We start from the raw sequence: 20,858 nt of genomic DNA on the forward strand, positions 1-20,858 counted from the left end.
ACATATTTTAGTTATAAATTGTGATTCGGCTGTAGGTCTTGCTCCTAGGTTCGGTTAGCCAGTTTTGGTAAAATCCACATATTCCACTTAGTTCAAAAGCAGTGTTTGTTCAATGAACAGTACATGTCATATTGTCTTTACATAGATATTCAAACAAATAAAATTTTAAGGATTGAAAGAAAAAAAATCGACTTAAACTTAAACCACTGTGTGAAGGTATCTTGGTACACAAAATAAAAGAGTTTAGATTCGATAAGAGTATAATTACACTGAAGTTGTCTTATTTCAGGTCAGTTAAAATAAACTAAATCATCTTCTGTAGTATAAAAATCAACGCCAGTTAACTAAAATGTTTAGACAAAATAATGGTAAACAATATTTGTGTAAAAAAATGTATTTATTATAAAAAGGTTGGTTGCGTAAATTATATCCACAAAAAGAAAAGCTTTTTTAGGCTTTGTAACCCTTACAATTTCTATACATTTTCCCTTCCTTTGTGTGTCTAGTGGTTTAATCAATGAAGTAAATTATCTTCATAAACGAGTATTATCCTATAGAGTCCCGGTTAAAAATACATACGATTATCGAGTTCAGCAGTCAGAGTCGTGACTTAGCAGTAAGACTGACTCCCGTACATCAAAACCGCTTTTGAAGCAAAAACATTCATCTAACAATTTCGTATAGTCAGTGAGTATAAGTTTATTTCTCGTATGTCAGACGTCAGAAATAGGATGTAAAATAACATTTCCTGAGAACTGTAATATTCTGAAGTATACTCCTAAATCACTCTTATATAAACACCAAACTTAATTTGCTTTCATATGGATATGAATTCAGATCATTTGAAAATGTTTAGTGGTGAATATTTTCACAAAGTCGCTACTTTAGTTCTACTCCATCATATTAAAAACAAAAAAGCTACAACCTATAGTTAACCTTCATTATCACAAATGTCAACTATATAGTTTACATGTTTTATTATATTGCATTTTTTGTCATTCAATTTGGCTTCACAACGATGCACAGCACATGCAGTTAGATCTGGATGAATTACTTTTTTCCACTTAAGCATTTAAGTTGGCTCCTAGTACCAGTGACCACAGAGCCGGTGCTTTCCTCGCTAAATAAATAACTAACGCAATACACCGAGAATGCTGCCAGCGTTATAGACCGAACTTTTTCTTATTATAGTGTCCTATTTATCCATTTTTAACTATTATTATGTAGTTTAAGAATATTGTTAATACTTAAAAACTTCAATATTGCTTAATATTATTAATATGTCATATCAAACTATACATATGTAAATCGCTATATAGAATGTCCTTTTAATAATGTTTACATTTTATTTCAATAAAAAGATAGAAAGACTGTTAGGAAATACTGTTTCAAAGAAAATAAATTGTTTATAATATTTACTTGCAAAAACTGATTGAATTGAATTAAAACCAGAAGTTAAATGAAAAGTTTAGTACTAGGCATAAAGATCTTTGGTTTTGAATTTTGTCCAAAGGTTACGTGAAAATAATTTTATTCGGGAAAAAATTCCAGTGTTTTATTGCCCGTAGTCGCATGAAGTACTGCTATTTGTATTCTGTTTTAGTCATTATTATAGTAGATAGAGCGCAACCTTTTTTTTCTAGAATATAATTATATATAATATAGACAGCTTAGTGGCTTAGCGTGTATCCATCCCGTGTACCGATTGCAAATAATAATAGATAAACATTATTAATTTAGGAAAGTATTGTCTTGTCTTATATAGGGCTCGTGTATAGTGGAATTTCTCTTTCTGTTAAGAAGGGATTATTATTCCATCGATGGCCATTTTAAACGACTTGCTTATGAATCTTAGTATAGTTTCTTGCAAAGATATTCTTGTTTTTTTTTTTCAGAAAAAGGCGCCCTCTCAAACATGGTCACAGTTATTTACTACATACTTATAATTTGTTTAAGTAAACTTTCTTTTGTTCAACCTACAAATTTACCTATATATCAGGCGGCTGACGAAATATACATAATTGACTTGGCAACGAACGAACACTTTGGCCTAGTAAATAACTCACCCTTTGAGAAATCACATTTACATAATCTTTTCTTATCATTTGTTCGAGACCTTTGATTTATATTTTTTTATTTCAGATATTGGGTCTGTAAAGTAGAAAGTCACTGTATAAATTATAATTTATTGCTTATTTCGTAAAACAATGGCAATTTTATACAATAACTACATGTACAAGTAACAATACCATACCTAATACTATACACCATTAAGCTTTTCATACGTTTACATAAAAACCTTACTTATCTATCGATAACAGCTTCACTGCCACGACTGTGATTGTATCTTTGAAAATGACGGATTTTTATACAAACCTTAGAAATTTTAAAATTACACAATATTAATTATAATAAGAACTGACAGTCGTATTTTAATAGAAATCGCCATATAAAACATCAAATGCCAAAATATTATGTAGTTGTCAATTTTATTTTGACAGTATAATCAGTTCTATTATGGAATTAAATCCCATGTATAATTTTAAACATCTGACAATGATGATTTTAATATACTGTAATGCGGCAAGTATACACTGAGAGCGGCTGAGAACTTGTACATGTCAACGTGTACACTCGTGTAGCAAGAAGCAATATAAATTTGAACATATTAAATTGTTCTTTCCATATTGTGTGTCTATTACCTTTCATTGCTTGTGCTATATTTCAAGATCATAAAGAACGAGGAAAATATTGTTGGAGAGATTTTTTTGGTAATAAATATAGTTTTTATATTTTGTTACGTTCTTAACTGTACAGTTTTTATCTACGATCAATGTTCTTTTGACTTTGATAGTCTTCTATTTAATATATACAGAACTTTTACACCTATGCTAAATACTTACGGGAGAACTAGTAGTTTAAAAATAAAATTTTATTGCGGTATATAAACGGCACGTTGGAAAAATATAATAAATTAATTATTTGTAAAGTAAGTAAAAATTTAACGTCTGAAAAGGCAAGGGTTGTTGTCGTAAAAAATATTAAGGCATAATTACTAGACCCTTGTAGCTCAACATCATTATTATGAGGAAAATTTTGCTTTCACACCAAAAGTTTCACTCATTAAATTATTTTTTACTGAACAAGGGGCTAAACACGCGGTAGGCTCATTTGATGTTAAGTGCCACCCATGGACACTCAATTCCAGAGAGCTCGCAAGTGCGTTGCCAACCTATTAATTGGTACACTCATTTCTTGAAGATAAATTATATACTAGGGATGCATCGATACGTCTTTTTGCCGATACAATACCGATACCAACGCTTATTGAATTAAAATTAAAATAAGGTAAAATATAAAATATATTTAGTTTAAGTTTGTAATTTTTATTTAAAAAATATAAACGGTCACAAACTTTGAATAAGAGAGAGTTATTAAAAGAAGAATAATAATTAAAATAAAATATAATAACTGTTAATAGTTAAAATTAACATGGGCAAGATTTTTGTAATTGTAAATTTTATTTAATATCGAAAAAATACTACGCACGATAGCAGTTAAAAGCCAACTAAAGTATCCAGCGAAATGGAAAACGTGGGGACAAAGCGGGCGAGAGACAACAAACTAAATAAAACGCGCAGATTATCCGGGCATAGAAAGTCCGTGACTCGTTTGCGCTAGAACGTGTCACGAACATAACTTTTTTAAAGCGCGAAATTTGAAAAGTATCGTTGTATCGGCAATTAAAACATCGCCGATGCCGATAAATCGGTATCGGGGTCGGTAACGGATGCATCCCTATTATATACCTTTGAATTTCCTTAAATCACTATTTATAAAATGTATATAGCATTTGTATATATTATCGATAAGGTCACACAGAACCAAGATCGACTATCTTAATAGAAAAATAATACTATTTGTATAAAAACGATTCGGAAGTATTCTGAAGTAATAGAAACTATACAGGTTGTATAGTAAGTACAAAACAGTACAATTCCAATTGTTTCAATGCGTTATTCATACGATTATATTGCAAATATTTAAAATTGTGTAGACTTAAACAAAGTTAAAGCAAATAGTTTATTCATCCAAAAATATCTCATTTAAAAACCTTTTTAACTTTTCATAAATTATATTATTAATATACATACAAAATACTTAAAATTACATTTACAAATATTTACACTTTATAAAAAACTTCTACAAACATATAATACATATTGACAAATAAAGCACCAAGTATTTCACAATAAAAAAAATCAGAAACATTAGTTAACAAAATCCGGGATTCGTATGTTCAATAACACATCGCTTACAGTACTTTTTCACTGCCCTATATCCGCGTAATGTTACGGGAGTGTCCTGTATGTTGAGTTGCGTAAGACCACGGCAGTAGTAGGCTACCGCTTCTAAGCCATCATCTCCTACCAGCTCACAGCCCCGAAGGGCGAGTTTCTTGAGGTTTGGACAGCATCGGGCCAGGATCTGAAACATTATTTTTGTAAAAAAACATCATGCAGTTATAAAAAACCAGTAGCGCTACAACCTCTAATGCTCCGTTTCACATACCTGTATCTGTTTCGTGATATTTATCACGTAAGTAACTGATCATCTTTCTAGTTAAGTAGGTCTTATATTATTAATGGAATAGCTCATAAATCTATTATTCACGCTGTTTTTAAATTATATAAGTTTTTTGAAGTTGAATAAAGTGATGGAATTTTATAAGTGATTATGGAAGCACGATATTTACAGACATTGCCTAATGTTATAACTTTAGCTTTCAAACGTAAATTAGATGAACACAAATTACCTTTCAAAATAATATCCAAACGCTTGCTTAATCAAATTTATGTCAGCCTTCGTTCATTCACGAAAATGAAAGCCGTAACTAGTACGGACCGTAAGCTTTACTTCAAATTGAACCAAGTGCAATGCGCTTTTTATAAATTGTTTATAATAACCTGTAGTCCATTTTCAGATACGTCAGTAGCCCCCAGATCGAGTGCTCTAAGCCTGGAACAGCCCCTTGCGATGGCTTCTACTCCATCATCTCCAAGGGCACCACATCCTCTGGCATTTAAATACCGCAGTTTATAACACCTCCTTGCCAATGTACGTATACCCGAATCTGAAACCTATTTACAGAGATTGTTTTATGTAAATAGAACCGTAGTGTCAGACGAGCTGAGGCAAATTCATACTACATTTTTATTATGTTCATATAACTTAACTTGAACGATAAATTAAAGTTATATACTTCGGTATTAGTGGATTAATGAACTCCGCATTTGTTCCAAATATAATGTTAAATTGTGAGAGAAATGGGTATAGACTTCTGTCGCAATTCGCTTATCTAATGACTATGAATATATGATTTTGTTTCTCGTGTTTAAAATATTAAAATGAGATAGTGGTATTTCTTGTAGTTTCGCAGATCAAGAAATCTGAGGATAAAACTTATGTTTTAGCTTCAATTTAAACTTTGCAACCATGTCGACAAACACACTTTTCAAATGTATTTACATGAATATGAACGTCACAGTGTTATGGATTTATGAAGCAAAGATTTAGTTGTTTGGACAGTCATATTTTATTAATATCATTCATAATTGATAGAATAGGACGGTCTCAATGTAAAATGAATCCCATTGCAACATTTTTAATAACTGCTCCGCTTCCATTCGTTAATCGGTGTAATATCCAAAAGATAGTCTACCCAAAACAAAAATATCAATTCAAAACAGTAGTTAAGATTAGTTTGTTCAACCAAAATCTTGATTCTTCTAGATGTTAGTAGGCGCAATGTTACAAATTTATTTTTGAACCTTTTTCAAATATAGCATACAATTTTTCATTGAATAAATAATTAATCCATCTCATACATAGACACGAGATCGTAAGAAATAATTTCTTTGTATTTTTAATAATCCTTTTAAAGAAATGACAATTGATAATCAAAATATTGTGTAGTTTAGTCTTGAATACAGGTAAGGTTAAGCTATGATACAACTCGTATTACGTTCGCCTGCAACACTTTGCTATGTAAATTACAGAAGGCGTCATATTTAAATTATAGTGCAACCAAGTTATAATAGGTATTGATTTCAAATTGATAGTTCAATTCATCTACTAACAATTATCCTGTATAAAATAGTAGATTCGACTGGTGCTGGCTTCAGCAGAACAATTTTATTGGGTACTTTTAAAATAAAAGAAAAAATCCCATGCAAAATGTACATGGGTTTCGTAATTATCAAACATTCAATGTCCATCCCGTCTATACGGTAAACTCTCTCCTCAAATTAAACAACGTATTTAAATAAAGGTGTCCAACCTACAAGCTTTATCCACAACATTTGGAAATGCCGTATTTTGAGATTTTAAATGACGAATATTGAAAAAAGATTGACATACATACCTATATACTTAGTCTGGCCATAAATACTGTTACAATTGAATATTAACAAAATATTACATTTGAATTTAGAATCTGTCACTCTTATATCATTGTTCCTTGGGTTTTCTTATTTGGACCCCAAAACATTATACAATATTTAGCGATATTAAAATGGAGTGGATGATAAAGACAATCGAATCGCTGTAATTGCATTATACAAAGTAAGTATGGAGCAAAATGGAATTTTTAAAACTCTCCATACGCTTGATATTAGTAAAATGTTTGTGTACCGGGCTATTAATAGGTACAAAGAGACCTCCTCTGTTTGTGACGGAAAAATATCTGGCCGTCCACGTAGTGTTCGTACGAAAAAGATGGTCAAAGCAGCAAGGGAAGGAATTTGAGGAAATCCTATCCGAAAGCTAAAGATTTTATTTCAGGAGATGAAGATAACATCTAGAATAGTTTCGCGTATTTTAAAAGATGACCTTGTAACCTATAAGAGATGTACTAGTCATGATATTTTAAAAAGAAGCAACTACTGAAGCGGTGCCCAAATCCTTAATATATATATATATAGATAGGTGTAATGCTCAGTCTTGGTTGGAAACAAACGTTTCGGATTTCATCAGAGCTGAGCTGTCTAGTCCCGATCTTAATCCGCTGGATTATGATTTATGGTTTTAGAGTACGGCTTGGTGTAAACGCCATGATAATTTGGTGTCTCTAACACAATCCGTACGATTGGTAGTGAAGCATTTTCCCATGAAAAGATTGCGTACTTCTATTGATATCTGGCCTCAACGTTTAAAGGGCTGTATTGCAGCCGATGGATACCACTTCGAAAAAGCTTTTTATATTTATGTATTAAACTAATACACTGTAAAAGTAATAAATGTTATTTGCAATATAAAAATACCTAGGCTAATATTTGAAATGTGTTTATTTCTGAATAAAAGTGAACTTAATATTTCTTTTGTGTTCATTATATTACATTTATAAAATCATTAATTAAGTTCAGCTTATCTGTACGAGATTCTATGATTTTTAGGCGGTACAATATAAATGTATGTCAAACGTCTTACGCATTGTACTCGTATTAAATGCCTCGTCGAACTCATTCTAAAGCAACTAGAATCTCTTTTATCTCGAGGATAGGTGTAATATATGATGATATCGATACAAACTTAAAAAACAAATACCTGGGAACATTTGGCAACTGAGAGGTAGCGCAGAGCTTGGCCAAGCTTAGCCAACTCGTACAAGCCGAAATCTGTCACACCCGTACAGTCAGACATGCTTAATTCTTTCAAAGCGCAATATGATGGCACCCACCGCACGCCTGCGTCTGAAAATATTGACATGATTAATCGCATTTAGCTTTACAGTGTCTGAATTCATCCTTATGAACAAATTATGAATAATTCAATAAGGATTGAATTATTCAAAATTTGTTATAAAAAGTTTTATGATTTCTTGTTATATGGGATATTAAGTTCTTAGTTTAAGTTTTGTATAAAAAGTATTCAATTGTATTGGTATTAAGCTACTGTAAGAATAGACAATAAATGTTTTAAATAATCCAAGAAAATTATACATATGAAAATTATAAAAATTTAGACATGACTGAGAACATCTTAATTGTTGACAAATGTATCTATCATACGGCGATATAAAATCGGCTTTTTTTCTGAATTAATTTCTTCTTTATAATTTTCAGAGGACATGCCTATCGAATATATACAATAATTAAATTCTACGCAAATGGAAAATTAAATACGTTCCATAAACACTACATGAAGACACAAGATCATTAAAAAATAAATCAATGTGTCATAATAATTGAGACAGTGCATTTCAATAGAATACATTAACCTTTGATATTTCTGCAAAGGTCAGTATTGTCTACAAATCATATTTTAGCAGTCAAATTTAATTGCAAAATGGTTTTAATAATTTGAACCTCATGGCTTCTTTGACCCCAATAAATTTGTTTCCTCTTTGTCAATATTATTGGTTCGTAAGTCTTCGTAAGAACGAAGGCTGGTTTATAATATGACCTATTTATAATTCGTTAATGTAGTTAAAGAAATTAATCAATCACGGGAATCAGCGAAGGATACATATATTGTTAGATAATGTGTTTGTTCAATTAATCAAATTCTTTTAGAACCATTGGAGAAATAGTACATGTCATCAATACGGTTATACTTAAAATTTATAAACTGTCACGTAGTTCTGTGTGCATCTTGGCTAAGATATGACTACGGGTACGCACTCCGTCAGTGATTGTCAGCTCTGACTTTTACGACGTCTTCCCATCACGTTGCTTGGGGTCCTCCATCGCATTTCCCATCCCTGAGGGACCAGTAATGGCAGAAATGCGATGGTTGCTTCACATTTTATACCGGGAATTATATATACAGTAATAAATTTTGGAAAAATACATTATGATCTATAACAGTTCGTGCCATGTTGATCAGAATATTGACTATAAAATAAATAAGGATATGTTTTTAATTGCAAATGACTTAAGTCGTATGTTTGTTAAACAGAATATAAATATGCTTTAAGAATCCATCCATTGCAATCGCTCTACAGCCATCATAAACAGAGAATAAGGTTCAGCGCACACTTATGAGAAATCTCTCATATCGACGTATAGACAATTTTAATACTTTGGAACAAAGCGTTAAACTATTAGACTTTTAATAAATCTTTTATAAGCTGACGAATTTATATGAATTCGATAAGAGGATGAGATTCGAGACTGAAGATTGAAGAATGGGTCACGTTTCAGTTCACTACTATATATCTTGAGAGTGATTCATATTGTCAAAGAATGTTGGCGGCATTAAAATATTGCCACGAGATTAGGGCATGATATTTGGTGAATGTTTTTGTTCTTTTGTGTATTTTATATAATAGATAGCTTTTAAGGTTTTAAGTAAGTGGTAAGTTTTCATTATTGATTAGACTTAGTCGGCTTTGCTATAAAAGTAAAAAATTAAATAAAGATATAAATAGGTACTACGTTCATTGCCACGGTTACGTTACTTCAACCATGAAAAAAAATTGGTAAACAAGATACTTAAAACTGTTCAATGTGGCTCGTACGAAATCGAATTACATACATAATTCGCCAATGTTTCGGGTTTTATCTAACTATGAGAATATTGATATTTTCCACCTCACCATAGAAGATGCGAGGAAGTTTTTGAAGAGGCGGGAAGACTCTGTTTTTGTTTAACCAGTAATTTAAAATATTAATTATTGTTGCTGTTTCAAATGTTTCAAATTTCAGTTTTCTTAAGTTTAATTTTTTTTAATATATTTTGTTTGTAAATGTACTTACTTGTTTACTGTTTTATATATTTTTAATCTATGTAATCTGTTTTGGCTTTCCGTATTGATTAAGTGTTTTGTTTTCTAATGTGTATGTTAGCTGTAAGATTACTAAGAAAGAATAAATAAATAAATGATAACAAATATGGCGGAATATATAATCTTTAGCCCATGTTTTATAGTATGATTAAAATTGTTTTGTTCCGTTGAACGGCGTAAGGGCTTCAGTTAAGAATATTTTTATTTTGTTTTTATATAAAATATTTGTATGTTTTTATGTCAGCTTTTTTACATTGTGTATTCAAACCCAATGTTTCTAAAGCTATCGAGTGTCCACCGACCCTTATTCTAATGATAGATACTGCATTACCAACCATTTGTAGCTCATTTATCATCATGTCATCATCATTATAGCCTACTTGTTGGGCTCGCATGTGTTCTTTGCTTTTTACCGAGTCAGCCGGTTTTTACCTTGTCCGTGCATTAATATCGCAGTATCCGTGCCTTTGTCCGCAGTTTAGATCAAAAATTATTCACTCCATAATAAATATTTAAAAAAATCTCCCAATTTTAGAGCGGCTTTTTATTATTTTTTTTAAATTTGAAAAAAAGATATTTAATTGTGTTAATAATTTTATCATGTACAGCAATAAAAATCCCCACACTGTAACGTTGCTCTCCATAAAACGCCGAATCCTGCGCAGTAGGTTCCTTCCGTGGTTATATAGAGTTTAAGATTAGTGGTGCTTGGTTACTAGATCGCATTAACCTACTATTATATACTACCACTGTCAAAAAATGTATTAAAGCAATTACGATTGTATTTTTTTATATAGAAATGGGATGTAAAATACATTTATTTCGGTTATAAAATCTGGTACAAGAACCTTTATTTATTTATTATAAAGAAGATTTACAGCACAATACAGAAATAGATGTATTATTAGATAATATATTGTTTTGTTTGCGCTCCACTCAACCGATTTCTTACCTGTGACTAGAGTACACCTTCTTAGATATAAGTACTGAAGAGACGGACAGGTGTGAAGTAAAGCGCAGAGGCCAGCATCTGACACTGAGCTGCAGTCAGTGAGGTCTATGTATTCCACTGGCGGACGTCGCGCTGCTAGCCGACTTTCTAACCACGCCCATTCCGGCCAGTCGACGTTAAGGCAACCTAGAAATAGAAGAAAAATGGCATTTCTGAATTTAAAAATCTGACAATAACTCTTAGCTTTTCATTTGGTAGGAATTTCATGTGTAATACAAATAAATGTTCAGAAAGCACCGATTACGCAACGCGAGTTTGAATGAAGTAGGCGCAATTAATTTATTATCTTTTTGCTCGTATACGTTTTATATAAATAATCACATTTAAATACATAGGAGTAATACAGGTTATTACAAAATAAAAAAATAAGATAATAACTTCTTCGGTCGGTTTTTACATTATTTTATAGCAGCATTACAACGGCTTTATTGTATATATGTATACGTACAGTCACTTGCTTTTCGAACTAGTATCAGACACTTTATAACCAAATAAAAGCTTTAAGATACTTTTACACAATGTAAATTTTATGTTTTACATATTATAAATATCCCACAAAACCTACATGTTAATTAATATTAAAGGACAATTTGCAAATCAATGAAACACTCATACCAGATGATTTTATAACGTGTGAGTTCAAATTAAATGGATTATTCAATTAGCATATTAATTGGCATAACATCAGCATTTCATTGATGCTCGTTTTATAAGGGATGTTTTACAGTCTACATAAAGTTTATTAGTGTCGTTAGAATAATTAATTTCCAATGCATAAGTAATCTAGTACGGGATAAAAACTCGTCTTTGGAATCACATCGGGTTAGATCACAGTTCATACATTATAGTCACTGTCAACTACTTAAGGTATGTATGTTAAGGTGTATGAGCAGTGGCATCCTAGAAGGTAAGTTTGCAGTTTTCAAACCTGGACTGGTTCGAACCCATGCTGTGCAATGGATTCTATATACGTAATAGACACTTTCTATTATTATTACGATGAAGGTATGTATCGATACTGCAAGCACAGAAAACGAAGCACCTAGTAATATAACATTTTCATTCAACAGATTCAAGTATGTCTGTTTTTGAAGGGTTACCGTTTCATAAGAAAAATGTTTTTTTTTAAATTTACAACATCAAGCAAACGGTTTTTACTCGTTGATAATTTCTGACAATAGTTATTATGCAACATAGTACTAATTGGATACAATTCAATTAAAACGGGTCTGTTATTTAAAGTCCTTTTGCGTATATAGTCGTTATGCGAAATAGCAAGCTGTGGAATCGGATTCCAGTGGAGGTCTCTACCTACCGCCAAATTAAAAAAAAAACAGAGCATACTTCTCCTAAAAGACCGACAACGCACTTACTAACCATGTCTGAACTGCGACAGCTGCCTTTATCAGATATAAAGGTGGTTCCGTGGTTATATAAAATACCTACCCTACAATTTAGAAGTTATGTTTAATAATGACAATCACCAGTAAGATCCAAATGCCGTAAATCCATCAGATCCGTTATTAGCGGAGCTAATGATCTCGCGTCCATACTCGTTGAACCGGTGAGTGCCAGATGTGTCAGATTTCTAAACGAAGCAGCCACTAATTGAGCGCCCGCTACTGATACCTGAAAAAGAAATAAAAGCTCAGTGCAACAAGCTTTATAGATGATGTTATTAACCAGCGATGATTTTTTAAACAGATGACAATCGATTAACAGCGATGACTCAAGGCATATTTGTAACCATTGAGGCTTGTGTAGTTTAAATGTAAAAATTCTGTCAGCACTAATTCAGTTTTCATGACTAAAAACGTTCTCCAACGAAAATCTTATTTTGTTAACATTTCTTATGATTAATGAATGTTCTTAATGTTGTATGCTGTAAACAAAACAAAAGTTATTTTTATTTAATTCCCTTTTTTTTAATTGTCAATGGTAAATTGTAATTCAAAATACATTGTTATCATTCGTTTGTTTCACATTTATCGAGAACCTCTAAGCCAATTTATTTACGTGATACGTTGCGTCTTACATGGAAACCACGTTACAAGTTAGTCAATGAAGTATCCTACCGCGGTATTCTTCATCCTCCATTCTCTAACAGATCCAGCACATAATCCGGCTCTGGCCCCAGCACATCTTGCAGCAATCTCTAATGGACCAGCTGCACGGATTCTTCGCCACGGTTCAGGTCGAGCCAACAGTCTGTTCACGAAACGGGACCATCTCCGACACACCCGGGACATTCGGCATAAGTCTGATACCTTAAGTGATAATGTTTGATTAATAAAGTTGAGAACGTTTATAAAAAACTTTGAAAATTGTCTACGGGGTTAGAAATGTCAAACAAAAACGTGCAAGCGATTAAAATTAAGCTTTCGGTCGGCGTAAAACAATTATTATATTAATACATATTTATAATATATTATAAATATTCAATGAAATTATATGGAGATGATCCTGAACATATTACGACGCACATTGTAAAATAGACAAAACTTGACAATTGACATTTCAAATTTAATTTGCGCGGGAACCCAAAACCGAAATACCAAAGACAAAAGAACGCGTCGTCTCCATTTCAAGGTACTATACTAAAAACATGGAGAATATATCATATTTTAATTTAATGTCCACGTAAAAATTCTTAGTTATTTATTTCATATTTAAATACCATACACAAATCACAATTTTAATTAGATATAGAAACAACTTACAAAATATTGTTAAACGATCGTTCGTGTCGTTGGACTTCTATTTTAAGTTACTTTTAAAGCTTGTCAAAGAAACACACAACAACATGGTCGACGTAAGGTCGATAACAATGTTACCCACCACCAGTAAAAATTTTGACTCATCACAATCACTCGAAAAGATCGGTCGTCTTTTGTTACACATCTAAAGCACAAAATAAAAGTTGTAAATGTAGTTTATTACATTGCAGATCGTAAATTACCTCTAAATACGATAATATCTTCATCCAGAGCGTATCACTCAAGCTATTATCCCGCCTCCGTCTGGGTGGGCCGCAGTCTGCTAGGGTGTGGTATCCCTGATCTAGACTCAACTCGCTCAGGTCTGCTGCCAGGGACAGCGCCGGCTCAGGAGGTGGGGGTGGCCTTCGTCTCGCTCCCCCACAGATTCCCGGGCCTGAACAACTGCCCGTTGACATGGTGACCTGCAAAGGAATGACAGTTACACTTAAAGACGAAGAATAAAACGGAATTCGGCACAGATGTGTCAAGACTATTGTGCGCATCGTAAAAGATTAAGTATCCTTTTCAATAGTATGGATATATTACTGAAATATAGGTAAGTTTTATATGTGTTAATAGATAATTTTAATATCTTATATAAAACAACGGTGATAGTAAATTTAATATATTAAATTTGTTATCACATTTATCTTTCAAACAACGTGGAGCCCTTTTAAAAATATGTAATACAATGTTACTCAACAAAGTTTTAGTGTTCTATTTTCAAAAAGTAAATTTTAAATAGAAACTTTTTAGATATCCTCATAAAATAGCACATTATAAAAATAAATCTATTTGACGGTCCCATAAAGCTGTCAACATAATGAATTCTACATTCAATTTTAATCTAAGCTTGCATGTACTCATTGACCTTATTTTGCAATTAAATCCACAATAGCATATAAATCAATCAACTAGACTCTTCAATTGAACTTTTATACAACTTTTTACTAGGTAATAGGATGAATAGAATAAAATATAAATAATTCACGAGAGGCAAGCTGAGTCTTTGATAACCTTTTGTTGTATTATGGTAATAAACAGTTGAGAATTGAAAAGAACATTGAATGATTTTTATTAAAAATTGCGATTCTATTTGACGAACGCTTATCATGTACACTTCATTTTAATGACTTACTTGTAATGACTTGGATAGACTACTTATAATGACTTTTTATATAAATGGTAAGTAAAACCGTCCTAAAATATTAATAGGTATCAAACATGATTGATTATAATTTTAGTATTATATAGTCGTTGATTCATTAAAATTTGTTAAAATTAATTAGTCGTAAAATCCCACGTGTATATTGCTCATTAATGAACTGGTTTGAAATTAGGAAACGGAAATCACTTTGTTTTTACATTACCTACATTTATTTCCTCACATGATGATAAACCTTCGGAAACCTTAATTCGCTAAATATTTTATTTAAATTAACCATAAATCTTAAACATTTAAGAACAAAATATTAACGAAAATTGCGTCTTTATAATTCAATTATTTATAGTTTGTTTTCAGCGTTTTTAATTACTTATAGAACAAAGGGCAAATGGAGGCTCCGCCGAGGATACCGCCGCCTATTTAATAATTGGTACGCTCTTTTTTTGAAGTCGAATTAATTATGAATTACAAAATAAATAAGATTACATTTCTTACATGTCGAAACTTTGTAATGCTATCGTCAATTCCTTAAGTCCTAAGCAATTAAAACCTCCATTTATCAGTTGAATTTCATAATCGAATGTTTAAAATCAACCATGCCTTGGCGAACATAAATTTAAAAAGATTTATGCTCATAGATAAAAACTGTCCAGAGCGCGCCAATTAAAATCGTAACAAAGTGCGAACTGAATTCCTATTTTTGGCATTTTGTATTATTTGCCAACTATATAAATAAATAATTTTTTTTAAATTTTAACTGCTATTCCAACTACACCCAAATACTAATAATAAAATTTAAGAACACAGTATAGCTTGATTACAAAGTATAAATTTAATTTACGAAATAAAACATTTTGTGCAACTCAAAGGTTTTATTTTAAAGAGTAATTGTTGGCCTATTGGCTTCAACTGGTAGCGACTGTCATCCCTGAGCTCGTAGGTGAAACCCCCAGCTGTGGGGCAAAGGACTTTCGGTCTCTGTGTGCATTTAACACTCCCTAGTAGCCAAGTAGGTAGTGTTAGTGTGTTGGTGAATATTGAAGGAAAGGCATCGTGAAAAAGCCTTAGACCCAAAGAGTCAACGGCGTTTGTCAGGTTCAGAAATTGATCATCTATTTACTAAGAAATACAAATTTCATATCAAGAAACAGATATAGAAAGCCCAGGCCATAAAGGCTAGTTATTGACGGTATTCTATCGTTTTTCTTATATAGTACTTTTTTAAATTTTAAACATAGCAAAGATAAGATAATTTAAACTTATATTTTATAATTTTCTTTTAAAATTATACTCGATCAATTTAAAATTGAATCTATTTTAAGAATCATTTTTATACAAAACAAAAATTAATTACTTAATAAATAGTTTTGTTAAGAAATTATTTTTTGTTAAAACACGGAAGAGCTGTATCCACAACACTGGAACCGCTATATACAAGACTTTGTATATACAAAAGTTTACATTCAACTTTATATTATACGAAAAAAACGAAAAGAAAATCCTAAAAAAGCTAACAAAGTTCAATATAAATCACCTTTGACGTGAAGCACTTAGTGAACAAACTTTTAGCATACACTCTTTTTAACAATCGGTTAAACCGTGTTGACGCCTACGCGTGTCTTTTCACAATTTATGCCTGTGATTCCGCCTGGAATCGAAGTTAAAATATATCTGGATTGTTTCTATAGGATTGATTTACGGATTAGACAAATATTTGTGTGATAATATCTTAAGCAAAACAATGAAGAAGTGCAGATATTGGGAATTGTCTTTTTTAATAAGTTTATCTTGTTTTAGAAGAATCTTTTTTTTTCAGATCTAAATACACCAAACGAGCAATAATAAATATAGTTTAAAATAGCTTAATTAATCTATGTAGCTTTAATATACATTATTTTACCAACTTTTGATAACCCAAAGTAATATATTATTTTCATCCAATTGTCTTTACATAAATTCGGAATCAGGCTACTGGTGATATTAGTATAAACTATTTTAGATTGTTTTTATTTAATGCATTTAGGCAAAACATGTCAAAATATTTTTTGATTGGAAAAATGATCTAATTTTGTTCTATTCAAATCTGTAAGCATTCTATCACGTTAGACAAATTAAACGATAAACAACCAATTAATCGATTCAATTAACCGGTAAACTTATCGATAGCACAGATTAGATTCGATTGACGTGTTCAGTTTGACATTAGACCATTTAGGTTAATGCAATGCCTAAGGGTGATTACGATAGTTGGGTCGAGAACCGACACAAGAAAACAAGACTAGACAGTGATGTCTGAATCTGATAAAAGTGCTGTTAGTTAATCCTAAATGTCTTAAAATGTAATCTGAAATTATCTATTAAATGATGAAATTAAAAATTAGAACCTTCGAAGATATAGTTGACAATTATTAAGTGAAGTACACGTTGGCAATATATCATATTTTCATAACTGTTAATATATCATTGCCAACATGTACATGAAGACAACGGACACTCCTATATTTAAGGTTTGTCCAGCCTGAACCGCCTCTGATGTCAATGGCGCCAGCATTCTCAGGACTGCTTGAATTTGAATAGAATTTATCAAGTTGTTGATAATGTTGTAATCTCTGGCGATTTGCCCGATTCCTTGAATTAGAAATAACGACGTGTGGATCCTTAAGATATAACGGTAAATTTAATGTTAATATAAGACTGACAGACTTTTTGGTAAACAATTGATGCTAATTTAAAAATTGTGTGTCCGTTTCATGCCCTATTGAAAACTCCCAATAAGTACTCCTAGATACTGACAAAGATGTCGTTCAGAAATCTGAGGTTATGTCTAGAAAATACAATACTGCCACAGCTTCCAAATTGAATGTTAGAACACACAATATACTTCATTTCGGCGCAATACATTCTGACATGCCACAACCAGTGTCGAACTAACCATTAAATATAAATATCTGTTCCGCATATTGACCGAAAAATCCACGAATCAAGTCAAGTCAAGTCTAGTTAGTATCGTCTTTCCCAGTGATCTTTTGGATTTATCGTATCGCTTTGGGTACCTTTATTCGAAATATCAGAGGGGAAATTGATGGACTAATAAGTTAGATCATAGGTCAAAGGGCACGATATGTGTTAATTTCTTCGTCACTTTCACAATTATTTGACATTGTTAATAGTTACTTCTTAAATTGTATCTAAAATGGAAACCCAAAATCTTCTGTTTACAAACAAAATCAAGAACTCTTCAAGCCGATGTTAGAGCTATGTCGACAAAGATGCTAAGCGTTATCGATATATTTCACGGGCCCCGCGCCGATTCAATCCAACACTGGACACATCAGACTCCTTTATTGGAATCTATTCGATGCATGGTTTGTTAGCCACGTATCCAATATTCTTGTGAACCAGAGCTAAATAGAATTTAACATTTTGTATTTTCTATTAAGTATTACGAAGTCACAATCATTTATCAAAATATATTATAATATTATTCACATTCATATAAGAATAATCTTTAAGGTAAAAATAACATAGTACTGCTAACATAAATTAATATAACAAAAGCAATAACCACCTTAATATATAATAACTAAAATATATTATTAAAAGTAGGCCTTTTAGGCAAGGTTCCGAAGATACTGGCAGCATATGAATAGCTAGACTAATTCTTTGTCCGAGGTAGACGCTAGCTCTTTGGTCTCCTGAGATACCGACTAACCTTTTTGCTATTTCTTTAAAAAGCCCTATAGGACCCCACGGACCAAGGGTCTCGACACCGAATGGGACAAAATCATATTCTGAACCTAAGCTGAAAAAGCTAAAGCATGCAAGCTTTAGCTTTTTCAGCCGCACCAGCTCTATTATTGATTCCATGTAGATGGGAAGGGGCCAATGTGCCTGAACAGGTTGCATCCTATACCTGCTGGTATAGGATGCAACCTGGCGCATCTTCCATGGAATCAAACTCGTACCGTCCTGTCCCTTGCCATCGTCTCTTACAATACATGTCGGCTCGAGTAGACTTGGCACGTTGACGGCGGCAAGGGACCAGCGTACAATATCCTATGTGATGTCCAAGCTTGTCGACATCACTGTCACAGGGACACATTCTTTACATTTATATTTTTAATGTTTATTATTATGTAAGCAAATAATTTCCTTTTTTTATACACTTGAACATGCTATTTTGTTTTGTGGTTGTAACTTGTTCACAATAACGGCTCTTAAGCTATATCGTATTACCAGGCCATAGACAATTTAGACGATAGCTAAGTTCTATTAATTTTAGCTTTTAGGACAAAACACACTCCTTAATTAAATGCAGTGACAAATCGGCGCCAACATTCACCAAACCCACACTTTAACCCTTGACGCACCTAGCTGAATTGGCCCTAATTATATGAATGTCAAACTTTGATTAATAACAACGCAATGTAAAGCCATGTTTGATATGGCAATATCGGTTTTTGTTTCCCCAACTACATATTAAAATAGATATTCTTTAACTAATAATCACACGAATTATTTTATTATTTATTCTACCCGGCGTTTCGAATGCATTCGGCAAAAGTCTACTTACCACTCCCTACTAGGCTCCCGAGTAAATAATATAATAATTTCGGTTTTAATGCGCTGTAGAATACTTTTTTTTTAATATGATAAACTTTGAAGCAATTTACGTAGCAGATATATTTCAGTTGTAAAGCGGGGTTTATGAAATCCTCATGACACAGAGCTCTTAGCCACAAATTTGTGGCTCCAGCAATAGTTCAAACATTGAAAGTAATGGATGTAATACTAACATGCCGTAACATGTTGATACTATCTATATGTATGATGTTAATCCTTCTAAATAAACACAATCGTCTCTATTAATAATATTTTATTTCCGAGAACATTGTATATTATTGTGGTACAATCTAAATTTGGCATATCTTGCCACACATACTTTGTATATAAGACTTATATACACAGGACATAAGGGACAAAATCATATTCTGAACCCATGTATTTACATGCTTTAGCTTTTTCAGCCGTATCACAAGCCGCACCAGCTCTGTTGCTGATTCCATGTAGATGGGAATGGGCCAGTGTGCCTGAACAGGTTGCATCCCATACCCGGCCAGCAAATAAAACTATTTTATTTATTCTAAACAAATCATTCGGTAATTAAAAGGATTTATATACAAGCAAATATTTCTTAGAATTAATAATTTTATTTACTACTTCATTGCTTTGAGACCTTGATGTTTAAATTGGCAATAACTTGTGCAATCTACGTTAATGCTTTTCTTTGATGTAAAAGGTTTAAAGTACATAAGAAGATTTAAATTAAACTTATTTTTATACGCTAAATAAATAATGGTAACGATCTAAAAAGCTGTCTTAAAGAATATATGTATGTAATAGATGTCAGTCTTACCTTAAGCGTGGGTAACACTGACAATGTTTAGAACGGACTTTAAAACTGTTTTTTAATTTAAATTTTAGAACTCTTTAATAACTTAATCGTTATTACCTTATTAACTTATTGCATTCATTTGTCATTTTTTTTGTGAATTGGGGGCAAATCTCAAACTTTTGTTACTTGTGAAAATGAACCTTACGCGTGAAAATTTTCGGTCAATGATTTATTATTACTTTCGTTGAGGGCTTACTCAACACCAGAGCTATGATAGGTTGCGATAAGCATTTCTATTTACAATTGGTTTAACGAGTTTAATTGTGGACGTAGCAATCTCAAAGATGATCCGCGTGAGGGACGTTTTTATACCCAATTTATACCCAAGAACTAAAGATAAAATTCGAGGTATTCGCTTTACGAGCCTTTAATACGGTGACAGCGTACGAAAATGCCATAGAAGAGACCCCTAAGGAAGCATGGCCCCACTGCTCTTCTTAAAAACAATAAAAGTATAGGCAACTTTCTACACAAGCCACTAGCCAATATTAGTGTCATTATTTTAATTTAATGGGATATTATTCCCATTGACGTACCCGTCCGTTACTGAGATGACCGACTCTGTTACGGACGTAGAAGTCAGTCTTATAAATTGGGAGTTTCAAGAGTTCAAACGCGTTGAACTTCTCTTAAATATCGAGTAATATATATAGAGGACAAATGTTTTCAACACACGTAGC

At 32.1% G+C, this 20,858-nt stretch overlaps 1 protein-coding gene across 1 annotated transcript in view; it reads right to left on the reverse strand.

The window, feature by feature from the left end:
- Positions 1-4,201: 4,201 nt before the first annotated feature.
- LOC123709755 (F-box/LRR-repeat protein 7) overlaps positions 4,202-20,858 on the reverse strand; it is a 41,470-nt gene continuing 24,813 nt past the window's right edge. The window contains exons 2-8 of the mRNA XM_045661286.1: positions 13,759-13,980; positions 12,875-13,066; positions 12,284-12,428; positions 10,740-10,925; positions 7,606-7,751; positions 4,968-5,141; positions 4,202-4,488 (exon numbers count right to left, since the gene is read on the reverse strand). Coding sequence (XP_045517242.1) covers positions 4,276-4,488; positions 4,968-5,141; positions 7,606-7,751; positions 10,740-10,925; positions 12,284-12,428; positions 12,875-13,066; positions 13,759-13,974 — 1,272 coding nt within the window. The 5' untranslated portion in view covers positions 13,975-13,980 and the 3' untranslated portion in view covers positions 4,202-4,275. The remainder of the gene's footprint in view (positions 4,489-4,967; positions 5,142-7,605; positions 7,752-10,739; positions 10,926-12,283; positions 12,429-12,874; positions 13,067-13,758; positions 13,981-20,858) is intronic.

The sequence above is a fragment of the Pieris brassicae genome, chromosome 5 (genome assembly GCF_905147105.1).
Source record: "Pieris brassicae chromosome 5, ilPieBrab1.1, whole genome shotgun sequence".
Taxonomy (NCBI): Eukaryota; Metazoa; Arthropoda; class Insecta; order Lepidoptera; family Pieridae; genus Pieris; species Pieris brassicae.